General features: G+C 43.7%; 2 protein-coding genes across 14 annotated transcripts in view; both read left to right on the top strand.

Annotated features, from left to right (window-relative positions):
• Nucleotides 1-7,686, top strand: part of RRAS2 (RAS related 2) — a 35,153-nt gene extending 27,467 nt beyond the window's left edge. For all 6 annotated transcript variants that reach the window (XM_085550181.1, XM_015864094.3, XM_085550180.1 and 3 more), the window contains exons 5-6: nucleotides 5,658-5,776; nucleotides 6,213-7,686. In XM_085550181.1, coding sequence (XP_085406307.1) covers nucleotides 5,658-5,776; nucleotides 6,213-6,300 — 207 coding nt within the window. In that variant the 3' untranslated portion in view covers nucleotides 6,301-7,686. The remainder of the gene's footprint in view (nucleotides 1-5,657; nucleotides 5,777-6,212) is intronic.
• A 5,131-nt stretch (nucleotides 7,687-12,817) lies between these two features.
• Nucleotides 12,818-18,285, top strand: part of TUB (TUB bipartite transcription factor) — a 114,622-nt gene continuing 109,154 nt past the window's right edge. For all 8 annotated transcript variants that reach the window (XR_014947072.1, XR_014947071.1, XR_014947070.1 and 5 more), the window contains exon 1: nucleotides 12,818-16,310. Coding sequence is in view for 5 of the 8 variants with exons in the window: in XM_085550171.1 (XP_085406297.1) it covers nucleotides 16,255-16,310 (56 nt within the window). In the remaining 3 variants the exon portion in view is untranslated. The remainder of the gene's footprint in view (nucleotides 16,311-18,285) is intronic.

The following is an 18,285-nucleotide window of genomic DNA, read 5'->3' as shown; positions in this document are numbered from 1 at the left end:
ACTTCACATGTTCACACATGCACAGAGCTATATAGCCTGTGTCCCTGAGACAGAAGTGGAACGTGTTCCCACTTCAGTTACTGTTGTTCTCCATCATAATTCCTGGATTTAACCTTGCGTGTCCTGGGACATGAGGCACTTCTCATGACAACAGCTGTGCATTAAGCTATGTAGGTAAAACTGAGCTCTTCTGAAAACTCTTAACAGCTGATGGACAAACTTCTGAATACTTTAGGAAGGAAATAACATCATCTGTTAACCCACATTTTCAGAGGATACCTGCAAATGTAAATAGTAATCCTGGAGATCGTTCCTAGAAATACTTTGATCTCCTCTACCCTCCTAATGTTACTGCACAGCCTGTAACTTATCAGATTCTCCTTTAAAAGAGGTGCCCTCTGTTTTCCCCTGCTAATCCCTCCATACTTTACTAGTTTCTTTTTCAGAAAGCAGTTCAAAGCAGCTGCTTCCACAGTGCCCAACTTTGCAATTCTCTTCCTACATCTGAGCATAAAAGCATGTATCACCAGAAGCGTTTTTTGTGGCTTCACTAATTGGTCTTAGATGCTGGTACGCATAACTACTGGTACTGCCAAATTATTTACATGCAAATTAATAGGCTTGTCACTTTTGTCCGAGGTCAGGACTTAATCTTCATGAATGTGTAGCACTTGCAGGTTTGCTGAAAGGGCTAGCTGTGTGTTTTTAACCCTTCTCTGCCCCTTTCTCTGTCATGAGATGGGGCCTTGGCCTTAGGTCAGCCCAGAGGAATGATTTGGGGATGCTGAGGTGACATAATAGTTCCCCAGAAGGGAGGGGCTTTTCTCCTTCTTGACTTCACATCTGTGCTCTTTCCTGTGTTGGTGTAAGCGCTCACCCGAGGCACTCTGCAAGCTGAATCATCTCTTTAGACAGGGAGAAAAACAGACAAGCTGGAAGGGCTCTGATACGTGTGTAAGTGAAATCAGCTCATGGAGAGATGGAGTGAGTGCCAGAGCTTGAAGCATGGGAAGGGGTGGGACTGTGGCTCTGAGCAGAGCAGGGAGGAGTTGGGGTGGGGGGAAAGAAAGTGAGGCCTCGCCTTTTGGCAGCAGTGAGCAGTGAGATGTTATCAGCTGGATGTGAAACAGCAGCCAGAGCCTCTGCTCTATCACGTGAGCTCATTCTGCCAGCTTCCATTCAGAGCACTGGCTCAGCTTGCTGACCTGGCTGAAAGCAAGTCCTGCCACGGCATCTTCCCAAGTATGGAGAACTCCAGCCTGCTGCAGGCTGGCTACCCCGGCAGCATGAGGGAGGGGTGGGAGCCAAGGCAGAGCTCTCCCTCCTGAGCACTGTGATGTGGGAGGTGGCTTTGGGCTGTAGCTTGTGGGCACACAGAAGCGCTGGCCCTCTGCCAGTAGTGCTTTCTGAGCTTCAGAAAGCTAAATGTTCAGAACCAGACTGTTTGTGATCATCATCTACCTTTTTCCTGAAGGCAGAAAGCAAGGTGAACTAACAAAGTATGCTCTGAGAATGTAAAACTTAAGTTAAAGGGAAGTCATTTAGCTTGTGTTTCGATCAACTTGTGATGCTTATTGCAACTAACGCATGAATCTTTCTGCATCTGGACAGAGTTAAATGTGTATTAAAATGTTTAGGATGTCTCAAGGGTCTGACCACACCTCCACACAAGGAGCTGAATTCTGTAGTTCAGACAGAGTGCTATCATTGTGATACCATACATTTGGGAGCAAGTAACCAACAATCACTGATGCAGTGCTGACTGCTGCTCAGAAAATACGTGGACTGCATGGTACTGCTGAAGTGCATGGGCTCTAGTATGATCCTGATGAACCTCAGTGGCATGCTGAAGGTATAGCTTAAGATAGTAGCTATAATAGAAGTAGGTTGATTCAGGTGTTCTTACAAGAAAATAAATAGGAAGCTTGAAACAATAGTATACTACAGTAATAGCTGTAACTAAGTGGAATTAAGAGAGGATGTGTTTTGTCTCATGTGTAGCATAGGAGGTGAAGTCCTGGATATCCACCCATTTGGCTGACAAAGGAAAAGCTGTTTTATTAGGGGAAGAGCAGCATTGATCTTTACAATTTCTTTGTATGATAAGAATAAAATCATCGATTTTTCCAAATTCCCTCCTCAGTCATGGGTTAAAGACACATCTCTGTTCTTCCCTTGGAGTCAATGTCATGTAGTGGTCTATCTTAAATGGGTTAATTCTGTGCACCAGACAACATTGGATGTTACTGCAGTAAGGCAGTTAAGCAGAGCTGTCTGTGTAACAATAAGTGCTACCAACAGGGGAGCAGGCTTCTCAGTGCAGCGTGTGTGACTTTTTGAAGATAACTGCTGGCTTAAATTGGGTCAAGTCTGCTCATTCCCCAGATGGCAGGGTTTCAAGGAAAATCCAAGTTGCAGCAGGAAAATGCTTGAGTTTCATTCGAAGCTTGTTTCGGATTATACATTGTTGCTGAGCTAATACAGTGAGCTGGTGTTAACGTCCCTATATTGCTGAATATATTTGAAACAAGACTTATAGGAGAGGTCACTTTATCTTAGGCCTACATAGATGATCAGCAAGGCCAGTGATACCTGTCAGGTAGTCTTGTGGTTAGACCTTTCTCTGCATGGGCCTGGATACTAGCAGACAGTAGTTCATAGCTTGCTGTTGCATGAGTGGTTTGGCCTGAGATGTCTGACAGTGGCCAGATGTAGTGATGTCTCTGATCTCACAGTATTTTACCATCAGGTTTTGCCTTGGTTTGCTTCTTTCTGACTTCTATTGATAAAAAGCAATCAGCCATTTGATGCAGTAGTTGAATACAGAAAGCTAGTCTTTGATTAGGTGTCATTGCTTCATAACCAGATAGTGTTTCCAAACCAAAGGGTTTCTTGGGGTCTCTCGTCTGAGGGGATCCACAGTCACCTTCTGACACCAGTTCAACATAGCCTTTACTCTGTTCAAGTGTAAGGAGAAGGTATGCTGGCAGTGTTGTAGAAGCTATTTAGGTGGAAGAAAGAGTAGAAATGTAAGAAAGTTTGTTTATAACAATTATCAGATACAATAATGTAGAGGGAGAGCAGTCTGAGATCCATTCTCAGGACTCATGTACATGTTGAAATGGAAACTGATTCAGTAAGAAGGCTGTTACTTAGTGGGAGGTGGGGGATAAGCTTTTCCATGTATGACTTGCTTGTTTACATCCATTATAGTGTTTAATTTGAGTAGCCTCTTCCAATGGTATCTGAAAGCAATTAGTAAAATACCTAAAACAAAGGATAAGCATTGTGAGGGATGCCTCTTTGTATTCACGCTTTAGCTTATTTACACAAAGGTTGTTAATGCAGAACCAACACACCCAGTCTATCAGAAATTCTGTTCTGGGAATGTTAATTTGAGCATTCCCTAAAGAAAAAAATACATATATAATTTTGATTTTGCTGGTGTCCTTTAATCTCTCTTGTCTTTCTTAACTGAAGTCTATTGTGGTTGTCATATCTAAGCTGGGTGCATGGAGAATGTGAGAGAGTGGGAGCTTGTATTTTTGATTTCTGCTATTTCTATGTTTGCTTTTTCCAACAATTCCCTTGGCCTTGAAAGCAGATCCTGTATGTTCTGGTCTCTAATTTACTGCTTGAGCGTTGGAAATGCTTCCATGGTGTGCCCAAAACAAACACACACAAATTTAAATTGGTTTTGTTGAGGTTGCTAACATTGACTGCAAGCTGCTTCAAATATTCTGATAAAATTAGATAAAATGGCAATAAGATTATTTGGAAATTAAGCAGTTACAGATGTTCTTGCAAAAACAACATGGGCTTTAATGTTGTATCTGTAACATTGTACATGCAGGCTTTTGGGGTAGTACAGCTTCACTTTATTACAATGTTAGTTTCCTACAGCTACATTTGTTCAGTATCTCTAATGTGTTTTTGATACAGTAACAAAGAAAATAGTGATACAGGTTCTGTTTCTCCTCAGGACCCTGTTTTCTTTTACAGTCATTGAGTTTTATTTGACTTTAATCTTCCTGGGGCTACAGTAGGCTGTGCAGGGACGAAGAAAAAGGGGGTTGTTTTTGCAACTGTTGTGTTGGTACTTGAGCTTATTTTTGTCTGATGAATGAGACAAAAAAGCATTAAGGTTTTTGGAAGTCTCCATGCACTCTTTGAGGGTTCTGCAATGCCATTGAGATGTCATAAAATAGCTGAGAGTGTTTCTCAAAATGCAGCTTCTGAATAAGGATACTTCAACATTTTGGGGCTGGGGAAGTAGATGAAAGTGGAGAAAATCCCTCACGTATCATTTGGTTTTCAGGCAGTAGTGGAGAATGGAAGAATCCCAGTCATTCATTGTTTGTGCCCTGCTGTTAGAAGTGCAGGTGCAATAGACAATGTTGGGGTTGTGTTGCAGTGTAAGTGGGGGGTGCCAGTGACACAGGAGTCAGATGGGCCCAGGATGCTGTGAGTGAGGGCTCACAGGCCTTGCATGTAGCTGTAGGAAAGTACTGCATGTTATAGAGCACTTCTGCATCTTGGACTGTGCTGGGTGCTTACAATGATGCTTTTCTATTTCCATCTCTTTCTGCTTCTGTGTAGTTTCTTGATCTCAGCGTGCATCTGACTGCCTTTTCAGAAACAAACTAAAAATAAACCCTCAGGGTCTTTGTTCTCATTATATCAGCCCCGTGCATGCTGGTTTAACGTATTTCTGTGAAAGCAGTGTAATCTTTGACACTTCTGCCACTAGCTGCTGCCTTGGCAAGATCTGTTGCGCTTCCTTTTATCACCAAAAGCTGCCCTTTCCTCCCTGTTCTGGGGGCAACTTCCTGTTGAAGGCTTTTTCAGTGTCTTGCACTGAACGAGGTGGCCTCTGTCATCTGTCCTCACTGCTTTTGACTTCATCCAAAAACATGCAGCCATCTCCTTTGTTTTTGCACTGTGACCAGCTTTTTATTCCTTTCTGTATTGGAAGTCTTCTCACTTACTGCCTTCTGCTTCACCACTTCAAGTGTTATTCCATCTCTTTATGAAGCTCTGTTTCCTTTTGATCTCCCTTTCCTTCTCCCAAGGGGAGACAGAGTTTCATTAGTATCTCTTAAGTGGGGAGACTTATGTATATTTAGACCTCCTGTGACTTAAGGTAGATTTAAAACTGGATACTTTCATATTTTGTTGGGTCATAAATTTATAATGATTCAGAAGCTAACCCATGTTTGTGTGGTTCTTTTTGTAAAGTTGAGATCCTATTTTTTCTCTAGATTTATGTGGGCCAGAGAGAGTTGAGTTCAGCATTCCAAGCTCTTGTGGTAACCCCAGGAATCTTGACTCAGGCAGTTGATCTGGGGGGTTCTTGTGTGCTTAGGACGGGAAACTTGGTCTTGTTATGCAGAAATGAAGTGAATGGGAGGCAGCTGCAGTAGAGGAAATTCCTTGTATGTTTGGTCTTTGTTTATAAAAAGACTTGATTTGAATGTGAAAAGATGCATTACAAGAATTCATTTTCCAATTGTATTACATGGGCAATGTAGAAACTGGTCTGTGGCCAGATAAGCGCTACTGGTTGAGGGAAGTAGACCCTTAAGCTGTAGCTGCAGTGCCTACCGACACAATTGTGCCAGCACAACGTTTAACTGAATGATGGATTTCTCTTACAGGTGACGCAAGAGGAAGGTCAGCAGTTAGCAAGACAACTTAAAGTAACATACATGGAAGCCTCAGCAAAGATCAGATTGAATGTAGACCAAGCTTTTCATGAACTTGTCAGAGTTATAAGGTATGATAACTTAAGTCCAAATAATTAGTGTCCCCACATTAATGGAAAGCTTGAGCAAATGCATTGAAATGTAGCAGGAGGCAGCTGAAAAAATTCTGCCTGCTGTAAACTTTAGCCAGTATTCTGTGTTCTAAATGTTTCCTGTGTAATGTAATGGTAGAAATATTTACATGGGTATTATAAGTATTCAAAAGAGAACTTAATGACCATAATCTTTCAGATTTTACTGAGCACCCAGGAAGCCAGCCTGTAACATAAATGTGAGTGTTGGCCCTCTGTAAAGAGCAAAACCAAAATAATATCGCTCATTTCTGGTGCTCGAAATTATTTAAGTCTGTTCCCTATGCAAATATAAAAGCATAGAATTGAAATACAGTTTCTATGTTTGTTGAGCTGAAAATGGTTCTATGAGTTTAACTTGAATATCTGTTTCTAGGAAATTTCAAGAACAAGAGTGCCCTCCTTCACCAGAGCCAACACGGAAAGAGAAAGACAAAAAAGGCTGCCATTGTGTAATTTTCTGAGAATCCCAAGAACCAAGCTGTCAACTGCCAGATTATCATATATATTTTTTTTCTTTCCATCATTTTACATCACTTCTGGTATTGGTCTAGCCTTATATGTGCATGTCCTAAAAGTGGTCACCAGAATAGCCTTAGTCCAAGAAGCTGGCAGAATAGTTCTTGAAGACTCGGTCATCTTGGGGCAGACTTCACAACAAAACACTAAGGCTGCTTCTTTAATACCACAGTTCCTTCCTTCTCTCCCTTTAAGAGCTTGCACCTTGTGGAGTTTTATTCGCAAAGGAGATGAAACAAAACCGTGTAGGACAAGGTGTTGAAGTCACACTTAAGTTGTCTCTTGTGAATTAATTTATTTTTACTTCTGACATTTCGTTAGCTATTACAAAGACCTATATTGAAGTACAGAGAATACTTTTAAAAAATGTGGGTGGATTGGCTTTTTTGCCCTCAGTTAAATTAGACTTGAGTATTCAGCTAGCCTTAAGAAACCTACACTGAATTTCATTGTCAGCAAAAATTTTCATCTCTTATTTATGCTGCAGTTTTGTTTCAGTGGCCAAAACAGTCTACTGTATTTATTTTCTGAATCCAGAACAGCTACGGGAGGATTACTGCTACTATTAGAATATGGCCAAATACCTGAGCTCATTCTGGATTGAGGCATTTCAGCTTCTTATGAAATTTCACATCATTGTTTTTTTTTTGGGGGGGAGGGGAAAAAATTGTCTTCCTTTGTATTTCTGGGTAAGGGATTAAGGAAAACTAAAATTGTAGCTGTTTTTGTTTCATGTGATATAAAAATGAATTTGATCTTTCCATTGTCAGAGATGATTAAATGTTTTTGCTATATACTTTTATACATTATTTTCTTATCAAACTAGTTAACAAGTATTTTTATATGTTTGTAAGCAAATATGCTTTCACAGCATAACTTGTGTATATGTAAAGATGAGTATTTAATTCTCACAGTTCACTTTTAACTGACAAAATGTGGGATTTGCCAAACTGTGGTAAACTTCTCCTTACTCTCCTGGTTATACCCAAGAACGGCCAATTATGTGCCTGCCCAACACACCCATAGAGTAAAATCTAGTGTTGTGTTTTAATCAATTTCAGTACCCTTTACTAAAGACTGACCATTATGTGAATTATTAAACTGTAAGACTTTTAACTGATTGTTTAGTTAAACCGTGGATGGTTGTTTAATTTTCAGTTCTGTGGATTGTGTTTAAACAATTCAAGAGTATGTTCCCTGATATTGAAATACTGAGTGGTATTGCACAGTTGTCACCTTACTGAATGTGTCCAACAGTTCTTTGAAACTTGATTATTAAGCAAACCCTTGTATAACTTCAGGTGCTAGAATTAAAGATGATCTAACCATTATCAGGGGGTAAACATAATTGCCTCTTTCTGACTCTTCTAAAACCTTGTTCTTTATGGAGGGTGGGGGAACAAAGGAGGTGATGGAGCCCAATTAGGAGATCATTGTGCACATCTGCACCACTTTCTTCAAGCTTGAAAGTGAAGTCATTTCAATTTTAATTGTGATAGATGGTAAAAAGACAGTATTTATTCTGACTTAAAATGTGTGATCAGCAGTCTGCTCAGCAATTCCACTGTGCTTCCAGCTGTGCTGTCTGTCAGGTGCTCTGCCATAAATCTGGAAATGTCTGCTGAGAAAGCAGTGTTGAAACAAGTTCTGGTTACCTTTCCTGCAGCCAAGCATTAGACCTCAAAGCAACAATAGAACCATGCATAGCAGAGGAATTCGGAGTCATTCTGAGACAGTCAGGCTGTTTAATTCTGAGTTTGAGAGAGTGAGTAGCTCCTCCTTCCTCCCTTGAAGTAAAGTTCTTGGGTGGCAAAGGGCTGCTTATGAATAATGTGTAAAAAGAATTCAAAGTAGGAGTTATGGTGAAAGTACATTTAGGAGATGGATTACATTTTTCAAGTCAAATGTAAGAAATTACAGCCTGTAGCAAAGATTGTGTGTTTTAATGTCTCTAATATGAAGAGCTCTTTGCAGTTAAGTCAGTAACTGCATTAGTGTATTAGAATGAGTTAAGCCAACAAATTGCAGCTTGCACATTGAGGCTAAAGCCGTGAGGTGCAAGTATGATTATTAAGTTTCACCTTTTTCATTTTTTTTGGCAGCTCACTCATGAGAGATTGATCTTAAAATAAAGCTGCTGCATAGATAAGTCTTCTAATATGTAACTAATTCACAGAGAAGGCGGAGAGCGCCACGCCCTCGTGTTTCTTCCTATGTAAAGCAAAATTGCTTTGAGGTGGTTGATGCTAAGCAGCCTGTTCCTTGTCTGCTGAGCCACACTGTAAACGTGGTAAACTTAAGCTAGTGAGAATTGGGACCATGAGGTGCTGTAATGGAAATTTGCTCTAAGAGTTTGAGGCAATGTGGTAGTTGATCTTGCTCTTATGACCTGCCATTCCTACCTTGGTAGCAGTTAGCAGCAACTGGTCATTGTATTCAAAGGTGATGGAGGAAAATACTGCTTCAGTCCCCAGTGTGTTCGCAAAGTACAGCGGAGACCTTGTTGGCCTTCTGACATTAGAGCTGCCAACAGTAGCTCCAAGCTGTACACTCTGGGTTGTTTGTGAATTGACATTGCCACCTGTAGGATAGCACTTCAGCTGACAATGTAAAGGAGAGCTTTTTGAGACTTCACCTGGTAGAAGAAATTCTTACAGTTGTCCCTTTCTTTTGTAGCAGTTGTTTCCACATCTATAAATCAATGAAGCTCACGCTTAATGAGTTTGGGGTGCTTAAAATATCCATGAATGATCTGCTTCTGCTAAGGCACAGAGAAGGAGGTTTGGGCCTTCGTTTCAAAGCACAAAATGACTCACCTCTTCCCAGAATCCACAGCTCCTGAGGCTGCTGCTCTCCTGGAGGACTAGGGGTGACTTGCTTATAGGTAAAAGCCTTTTTGTAAAGTTGGTGAAGTTTTATGGGTCATCCATCACTGGGGAAGAGCACTTCCTTGTAAGTATGTTCTCAGTTCTGTATCCTTGCTTTGATTGATGGATTTGCTTTCTCTGACTTAACAAATGCTCTCCATCAGTACTCTTGTACTAGCTAACACGCACAAGTGAAGAGGTGGATTTCCAGAGGTACTGCACCTCCTCTCAAATTTTCTGTTTTTTTTGGTACAGCCTGTTGTGGTGAAGTAGAACTGCTGGTACTGACGACAATTATGAAATTACCTTAATTGCACAGGAAAGAGAAAAATAAAAACAATGAGAGGATGACTGGCTTTGTCTGTTTCCAGCCTACTGCACTGGGTGTCTGCACAGTCTCCCTGCAACCAGTCAGTCACTGCTGCAGGTTAAAACTAATCTAGTACAGCAAAATTGCAAAGTTGTGTAGGAATATGAAGTGGACGATCCTCCCATCAAAGTTGTTCTGCTTTTTTTGTCTTTAGTTCATTAATAAACATTTGCACTGGCCTGTAGTGCAGAGTACATTGGCAATGCCCTCCCTCTTCCTGCACAGAAAAAATAAAGGAAAATTGCTGTTCCTCTCCCTGCTGACACAGTTACTGTTGGTTGCATAGCAGTGCTTCACGTTTAGGCTGTTTTATGGGAAATCACAGCTTGAACCACTGATTAATTAGCTGAGGCAAGTGTTGGGTCAGCTGTGGGAGCACAGGTGAGAGTAATCTAGCTGTGCTCCAGAAGGAGTGGACTTCGACTCCACCTCCTCTGAGACCTCATTTAAGGGCTGACCACCACTGAGGCAGCATCTCTTGGAGATCGCTCCCCAGTGGAGACTGCCTCAGCTATTCAGTCAAGGCATCTACTTTGGTGAGTTTTCTTTACTAATAACCTTTGACTATTTATCACCATCTTGGTCAACATCTTTATATTAGCCACCTTTACAGCTGTCAAGCAGGAGGCTGTGAAATAGAAGCCCCAGGACTGTAGCCATCACTGAGTGGGGTTCCTGCCCTGTCTTGTCTTGGTGCTGTAATGATCTCATTTCAAACAGGAGATTCCTGAATTCAGTTGCTGCAGGCTGAGCACTGCCTGAAGTTACCCGGACTTATTTAGAAGTTTGGTGCCTGGAGAAGCTCAGGAATCTGCTAAGCAGTTTCTTTGCCTGCTAAGTATTTGTTTGCTTGATTTAGGCATAGGTTTTGGTAGCTTTATACTTTCCTGTGCTCTAGCCTGAGTGCAGGCATGCAGCACATCAGGTGCAGATATGGGAACAGGTAGGATTGCCTTAGTGGCCTTTTGCTGGGAAGACAAAGTGCTTTAAATGAAGAAGAGCAGATGTTGAAAAGACAGCAGATTAAATTACAAGGAGAGCATAAATCCCAGAGATGGCATTGGGAATGTGTGTTGTGCTCGCTTTGTGTAGCTGTGCTGGGCTTTTATACTGAGACCACAGCTATTTTGGAGAGTTTGAGAGCTTTTTGTGGATGGAATGTGAAGGGCAGATGATGTCCCACACCACAGCTAGATTGGATTAATGTGTGTAATATAATCAGTGGTATTCCTAAGCTGGCCCACAAGCAGCGTGCAGAACTAAATGCATCTTCTTATTGCTGGAATGCAAGTTCTGATCTGCAGAGCTACTTTTTAAACTGGATTTTGTGAAGTGCATTATGCAGAGTATTTGGTGCTCATTAATCAGTAGTGACAGCGCTTCATGCATTATCTTTTTCTTAAAAATGCTTCTGACAAAGTATTGTGGAGAGGGAGCAGTTAGCACTGCAAAGTCCAGGCACTAAAAATTCAAATAGAGGCAGTATTAAAACCTCTTAGCTCATCGCCTCTGAGTCCTAGACATTAGTTAACCCATATTCCAGCAAGTTTTAATTTCAGTTGAACCTGGCTGCTGAAGAGTGAATGGTCTGAATGCATCCCACATTCCTCATGGTGTATAAAGATGAATGAACATACGCCAGTTATGTGAATGTCTTGTATTCCTTAAAGTCTTTGGTAAAGTTGGTCTTCAAGACCTATCTGGGACTATACCCAGTCTGCTACTGAAACAAGGCAAGGTGAGAACACATGGGCAGCTTTCCTCTGGCAGCCACACGGTGTCACCCATAGGCATGCATGCAGCTTCTGGGGGCCTGTGTTGTCATCGGCCCTTTGCAAGAGTTGCAGTGCTTACAGGCAGGGCAGGAATGGAATACAGGAAACTGTGGCATTATGGAGGGCCACGTGTCAGCGCCACTTCTGAGTATTTTGTTCTGGGAAAGCTGTAAGGTCTTTATGGCTAGGGGAAAGAAAAAGCATTTGTAAATAGTTCTGAAGAAAATTGTATGAAAGGAAGGATGTTTGCAATCTAAATGCTAAATGCATGTTCAAGAACAACATCTTGGTTTCTATATAGTCTGCCTGAGTTTGGCTGTGTTAGGAATGGGATCAAAACAGAACTGGTAATGTTTGACTCTCATCAGCAACACATGTGGTTTGCAGCCAGGAAGTTATCTGAGCAGTGGGAGGCTGCGCGTAAGTGGGGGATCTAAACGAGGATTGCAGTTAGTGGGAAAGTAAATGCAGTCACGTTGTCTAGGTGCCGATTCTGATGTTCTCTTGAGTGGGGAAACCTTCTGAACGTTGATAGTGGAACAAAATTTGAGTGTTTCTTTCTGCTTCCAGACTTTGTGTTTTCACACCAAGTCCCTGTGTGCTTTTGTATCTTGTACTGCCTGCAATTGTGCCTATCTCTCATTGCTTCACAGAATGTCGTGTTCCTCAACTGCTGGCTTTTGGTCTCATTTTAACAGGCATTCATCCCTATCTGTTCTTTTGGGAGACTGAGCTGTTCTGTGTCTCAAGATGATTTTTTGTATCTACAAAATAATCGAGTGCCTTAATGCATTTATGGAGTAATATGTTGACAACGTGAACTGATAGCTTCTACTTACAAGCTCATCCCTCTCCTTTGAAAAGCTTTGAGTCATTCTGAGAACTACTTCATCAAGGTTTTCAAAAGCACTGCTTCCTTATGCAACTTTCTCTTCTTTCTTAATGCCACTTCTGAAATCTCCTTTCATTCCATTTTGCTTCCTGAAAGGATACGGAATCGAAAATATCTTGTGAATTCTGTTTTGACACATCTTTGTCTTGCAGATTGCTGGTGTGCAAGTTGCACACTGAAGGTGCTCACCTCTCTAGGCCAGTTGTCTCTGAACTCGTTTTCTGCTTGCTATCCTTTTCTAAAATGAAAAGGAAGGTGGGCCTATCTTGTTTGTCTTAACTGACTTCAGACCATCGGATTCTCCATTATGACAGCCAGCTGCATGATGCTGTCCACATCTAATTCCACACTTGGTTGGTTTTGTAAGATATCTCGCAAGACATCCATCACTGTCAAGTCCAGAGAGCTGGGCTCTCTCACTGCTGACCTCTTGTTCTGCAGCGAGCTGCTCTGTTGTAACCTTATCACTTCTAATGTCTGTGGAGGGCAAGCAGAGAGCAGTCCACCATTTCCCAGTTTTGCTGTGGCAGCCAGAGAGAGTTCTTGTTACCACGCTGCTTTGCAGACAGGTCTGCCTTGCTGTCTTATTTGTTTGCTGTCTGCAATAGAGAAATCTGTAAGGGTGTCAGTGGTTGCGTGCAAAAACACAGCCAAAGGAAGTATTAGCAGTTGTTTGCTTCTGAATCACGAAGGCAGGAGGAGCCCTGGAGGAGCAGCACAGGGAATGACACATATAACACAGGGTGGAGGTTTGAAATACCTTCTGGCTGTAAGTTCTGTGCTGGGACCGATGTCGTCATTCCTACTGGAATTGGAGGAGTGTATGAACTTTCAGCATCTCACAGTGCTCAGCCAGGCGGTGCTGAGGGCTGGGACTGTCCCTTGGGTAGAGCCTCACCGCTGCTGTGTGGTGCTGTGGGCACTTGGCCGTCCCTTTTTGAAGGTCGGCTGCAGCAGAGGGGTCACTTTGTGGTGTAATGTTTTGGATAACTGAGATACCAGTCCTGAGGAAAGAATGCAGTACAAAAACAAAACCAGCAGATGGAGACTGGAATCAAACTTCTTTTTTTTTTTCCCCACGTATTGCCGAAGGCCTCTGTAGCAGTCCATAGCACAGCCTCGAATTTGCTGTATGCCATTTCCCACCTTTATAGACTGTCAGGATGAGCAGGGGATGAAAACAGCTAACGAGCCAGTACAGGGCTGCCAGAGCTATTAGGACTGTATAAATGGATAAAAGCAGCATGCAGTCCTCTGTGGGACACTGACAGGCAGTGTATATACACATTTGCCTGTTGTTTTTTGGTGGCTGTTGGGAAAATCATGGTGCTTCAATTTCCTTTCTGTAAGATTTAATGATGCTGACTTCTCTGCAAGGGTGCTTGGGGGACGGATGGATGAAGTTGGTCATTGTATTGGAAACAAGCTAGAAATGTAATGGCTGTAGCAAGGAATCTTTAGAAGCAGTATTTGCCTTTGAAAGAAAGATTAAATGCAGAAATGTGCTGGGTACAATGGTTTGAGGCTCTCAACACTCTAAATGCTCAATTTTTCAGACAAAATTGTTAAGCCCAATTAGATGAGCTTTTGTTTTGGCATTTGAAAAACTAAACAGCAGCACCCTTCCTTCCTTAGTTCCCCAATAGAAAATAGTATACTATTCAGGGCACTGTCATATGGCGTCTGTGTTGTAGATGTGAAGTATCTGGAGCCTCTTCTGCCCATCCCAGAGGTGTGTGTTGCCTCCTTACAGCTAGCTAAGGATACAGTCTATTTTGCAACCCACCCAAAATGGTGTAGCATTTCTTTTCAGGTGTCTCTCACTCATTTTAAGATGGCAGATGGGTACAGGGGTGTCTCCTTAGCCATCAGTGCTGACGTACAGCATCTTGTTTTGCTCGAGGTCAGGCACTGCTAGCTGCAGGAGCAAGAAGTGGTGCATACAAATCACCGAGGGTCTCAATTCCTACATGTGTCAGAAGAGAGCCTGTGTTGCTTTAGTCTCCGTCTACCTTCTGAGCATCATCCCATACAGACAGCAGCCCTGAGGGCACGGACAAATCCCTTTGCGTCACCATGAATTAGCGGTGGAGGGAGTCATAATCTTATTGAGGAACTGCTCTGTCTGTGGAAGGAAAGCAATTGGGGCAGTGCAGAGTGGCACAGCCTGGCGCCCTGTGGTGGGCAGCTCAGCCCTGGCCCTCCACTGGGCACACCAACCTGAGAGTGGGGTTTATCTCAGCACCTTTCCTGTCTGACAGGCACAGAGCTCTGCCTGTCCTCCTCCAGAGCTCACCTGCTGGCTGTGCTGCACAAAGAGCATCGTCTGCAGCTACAGGGAGAGGCATCTCCTCTAGCAGGTGGTTGGTCATAGACATGATGTTTCCCAGGGAAATTTTCTGGGCCCAGAAACATGCTTCCACCTCATCTTATTTCAAGAACACCCAACCTGAAGCTGTTTTCTGCTGGGCTTTTTGACTTGTTGTTGAAGACGTTCAGCATCATCCAGTGACTCAGCAGGTAGTTTTCCACTCCTTTGCAGCACAGCATACACCAGCACGGGATGTCAAGGACATTCTGCCTCAGCTCTGTTGCCTGTTTAACATCTGTGGTAATTTCAGTGTTCCAAGACAGTGTTCTTGCTCACTATAGTGCTTGCTCAGTGCTCTGTCTGAGAGTGCAGCAGCAGTGAGACCCAGTGGAGAGCTGATGAAATGAGAAGACCCTCACTGTTGGCTGTGAAAGAATACTCAGTGAAGTTTTGATATGGAGCATGAAAAAGCTCTTAGACTTGTTTTTAGTAGCCTGCCAGGAAGGGATTAAGGGCTCAACCCATCCACCTTCCCAAAATAAGGACTGAAAATTTAGCAACTTTTGTGGAGAATAAGGGTTTAACGTGAACTCAGTGAACTGAATGGTGAATAAGAGCGTATCATATGTCTGTGAATATCTTTCAGCTTGAAACAGGTTCCTTCTATTGTGGTGCTGTGACCATTGCTTTCAGCCTGCTGCCCTCCACCCGGCCCTAGTAGGCAGCTTGGTTTGAAAGGAAAGCATGCTGGACGTGGGTGTTTGTGACACCTGAGGGAGTGCTCTCCTTTGTTTCTGGTGCTGCAAAACCATTAATAGTGGGATGCAAAATGATGGCGTCCTGACTACAGGCAAACATACAATCACAGAATGGCTTGTGTTGGAAGGGACCTCATTTAGTTCCAGCCCCCTTTTGTAGACAAGGTTGCCACCTGCTAGATCAGGCACTAGATGAGGTTGCCCTGATAGTAGCATGGAATAGTTAAAATGGGTGGAAATACTTGTTCTGCTTCTGAGAAAAAAACACACTCACAAAAAAACCCCAGGCTGCTGGGGATGAGCATAGGAGAGGTCCACACAGTGTTGCTTGCTGCCCTGTGTTGTGGCTCACACACTCAGCCCCACGGCTGGGGGCTTCTTCCTGCAGGAGCTGTGGTGAGTGAGAAACGCGGCTCGTGCCCTGCTAATTGCTGTCTGCCTCAATGATCCTGCTGGAAAGACCCAGGGACGGCGGCGTGCTGGGAGATGGCTGATGTCAGCGCGATGGGCCCGTATCTGTGGCAACCAGAATAAATAAATAAAAAAAAAAAAAAAAAAGAAAGAAGAAGCGTGTGCCGGAGCAGGAGACGTACAAGCTGCCGCTCGCAAGCGCAGCTCCAGCCGAATATCTCTTAAGCCGCTTAGCACCGTCGCTCCAGTTCGTTACCTGAGGCCCTCCTGCCTGCAGGCGGCCGAGAGCATCGTGGGACGGGATCCCTGGGAGCCCCCCGGCCCTACCTGCAACCCTCCTCCGCGCGGCAGTGGTTTGTTCCGTGCATGCACAGCCCAACGCGAAGCAGGCGCTGAATTTTGGCCCCACTGCGCAAGGCCGGCGGCACCCGGCCTGCCTCCCTCCAGGCAGTGCGGAGCCCTGCTCGGTGCCCGCGGGAGGCCGGGGATGCTGGGCGTGCCGTAGCCAGCCAGAGATGGATGGAGTCGGCAGCAGCAGGACCATGTCTTACAGCAGGTGGAGTTACAACAGGTATCGTCTATCCCAATTTTTGTTGTTTTTTGGGTATTGCTCTGGCCCTACCAGGGTTATCTCCAGCTCAATGTGCTCATAGGGATGAACTGAGCAGTGTTCAGACTCGCAGAGAGGCAATCTCTGGTAGCTACGGCTCAGAACTGGCACCTGGGTGCTTCCTGTGAGTCCAAACTCCTGTTTGAGAATGGGTTGTGGCTGCACAGTGGCAGTGCCAAGCCGAGCTGCTGGGGAGACTGTGTGTGGTCTGTGCACGCAGAACTGGGCCAGGTGTAGTTCTGAGACAGGTGACATCTCTGTGCTGTGATGTGTAGCCAGATGTTCCTCCTCTCCTGGGGAACAATCCTTGCACCATCAGGTTTGATTTCAGGTGATTCACAGTGTTGACTGACAGTTCTTTGAGCTGGGTGAAAAAGAGCAAACTCGGTACTCTTCCTTTTTGTGTGTCTGTGTGTTACATCTGAAATGCAGTCAGATGCATTGTTACCATCTGACTGAATCACTACTGCAAACCACCAAAATATTCTGAAGAAATTACCTTTGGAAGTGTTTTCTGGGCTTAAACCTGTATTCAGTGCCGCCTACACTCCCTGGTGTGGGGGTTTATGGCTCATGCATCTATCCAGAGAGTTGCACTTGTTTTCTGTGTGTTGCCTCAGCAGAAATATGTATGGATTTCAGCCTCCAGCATGGTTTATTAGCAGCTAGTTTCCAGCTTATAAAAACGTTCACAATAAATCCAAGGCACGCAAACTGATGGCTGCATAATACGTATTTCTTTTTCAGCTGGCTGTGCTGGGAGGCTGAGGAATGAGTTGTTGCTTTTCCTGACAGCCTTCCCTTGCTGAAAAAACACTGCAAAGTTGTTCTCGCACATTGACACTGTCCTCCCACACCCTGCTCATGCCCAGGCCCATGACAGGAGGAGGCAGTAACTCTTTTCTTTATCTGAACCCTGATTGCTGGTGTTTGTGATCGGATCACAATCACTGCCCTATCTTTGACCTCACTAAAGAGGGACAGAGCTGGGGGGGGGATCCTTCTGTTGGCAGAAACACCCTTTGGTAGTAGTGAGCATTGGTTGTGATTGAATAACTTCTAGAAACTCTCTTTTCTTAGACTTGCTTCTGTTTTTCTTGATGTTACAACACATTGGTTTCAGGCTGGGAGGATGATGTGCTGATTATCCCTGTAGACCTTTGTGGGATGGGAGGGGGGACTGCTACAATGGCAGTGCTGTCACCAGCAGCCACAATATGTCACATCTGTTCCAGGGGCAGTTGGTTTGTGGCAGGGCGTTTCAGGGTTCTCCAACAATGACTGGGCCCAAAGCTCAGGCAATGGGCAGAAGTGCATTGCTGTTGTGTAAGAGGCGAGCTCCTGTAAGCACAACACATGGTTGTGTGGTTGGTACTGCCAGACCTCCTGGTGTCCTGGTCAGGCAGGCAGTCTGGGCAATGACCTGCTAGTGCTGAGAACTGCAGTTCTAGTTACAATCATTAAGTTGAAAAAGATCTCTAAGGCCATGTAGTCCAGATGCCCAACTACCATCATACTGCCCATTAAACCATACCCCAAAGCACTACATCTCCATGTTTCTGGAACCCATCCAGCGATGGTGACTCAAGCACCTCCTTGGGCAGCCCATTCCAATGCCTGGCCACTCTTTCAGAGAGAAAATTCATGCAGTTAATTGTACTGAATGAAGAGAGGTGCACAAACAATTAGCAGAGACCAGATAAAAAAAAAATCACCTCAAGTGCTATTTTCAGTATAGGAAAGTTGTTGGATTTTTTTTTTTTTTGTTGTTTTCATTCTTATTGTTATTCCAACCCCTAAAGCTATATTAGCATGAATGTAAAAGAGAAACAGGTACAGCACAAAAATGCTCCTGATCAGTGAGTATAGCATCCCCACAATCTCACTGTTGGCTTTCTGAAGGCCAATCTTGCATTAGGCATAACGTAAGGTCTGT

This window comes from Coturnix japonica, chromosome 5 (genome assembly GCF_054131305.1).
Source record: "Coturnix japonica strain WE chromosome 5, WE-NBRP24, whole genome shotgun sequence".
Classification (NCBI taxonomy): Eukaryota; Metazoa; Chordata; class Aves; order Galliformes; family Phasianidae; genus Coturnix; species Coturnix japonica.
Note: the sequence above shows the minus strand (reverse complement) of the source record. Positions and strands in the feature narration are given on the sequence as shown.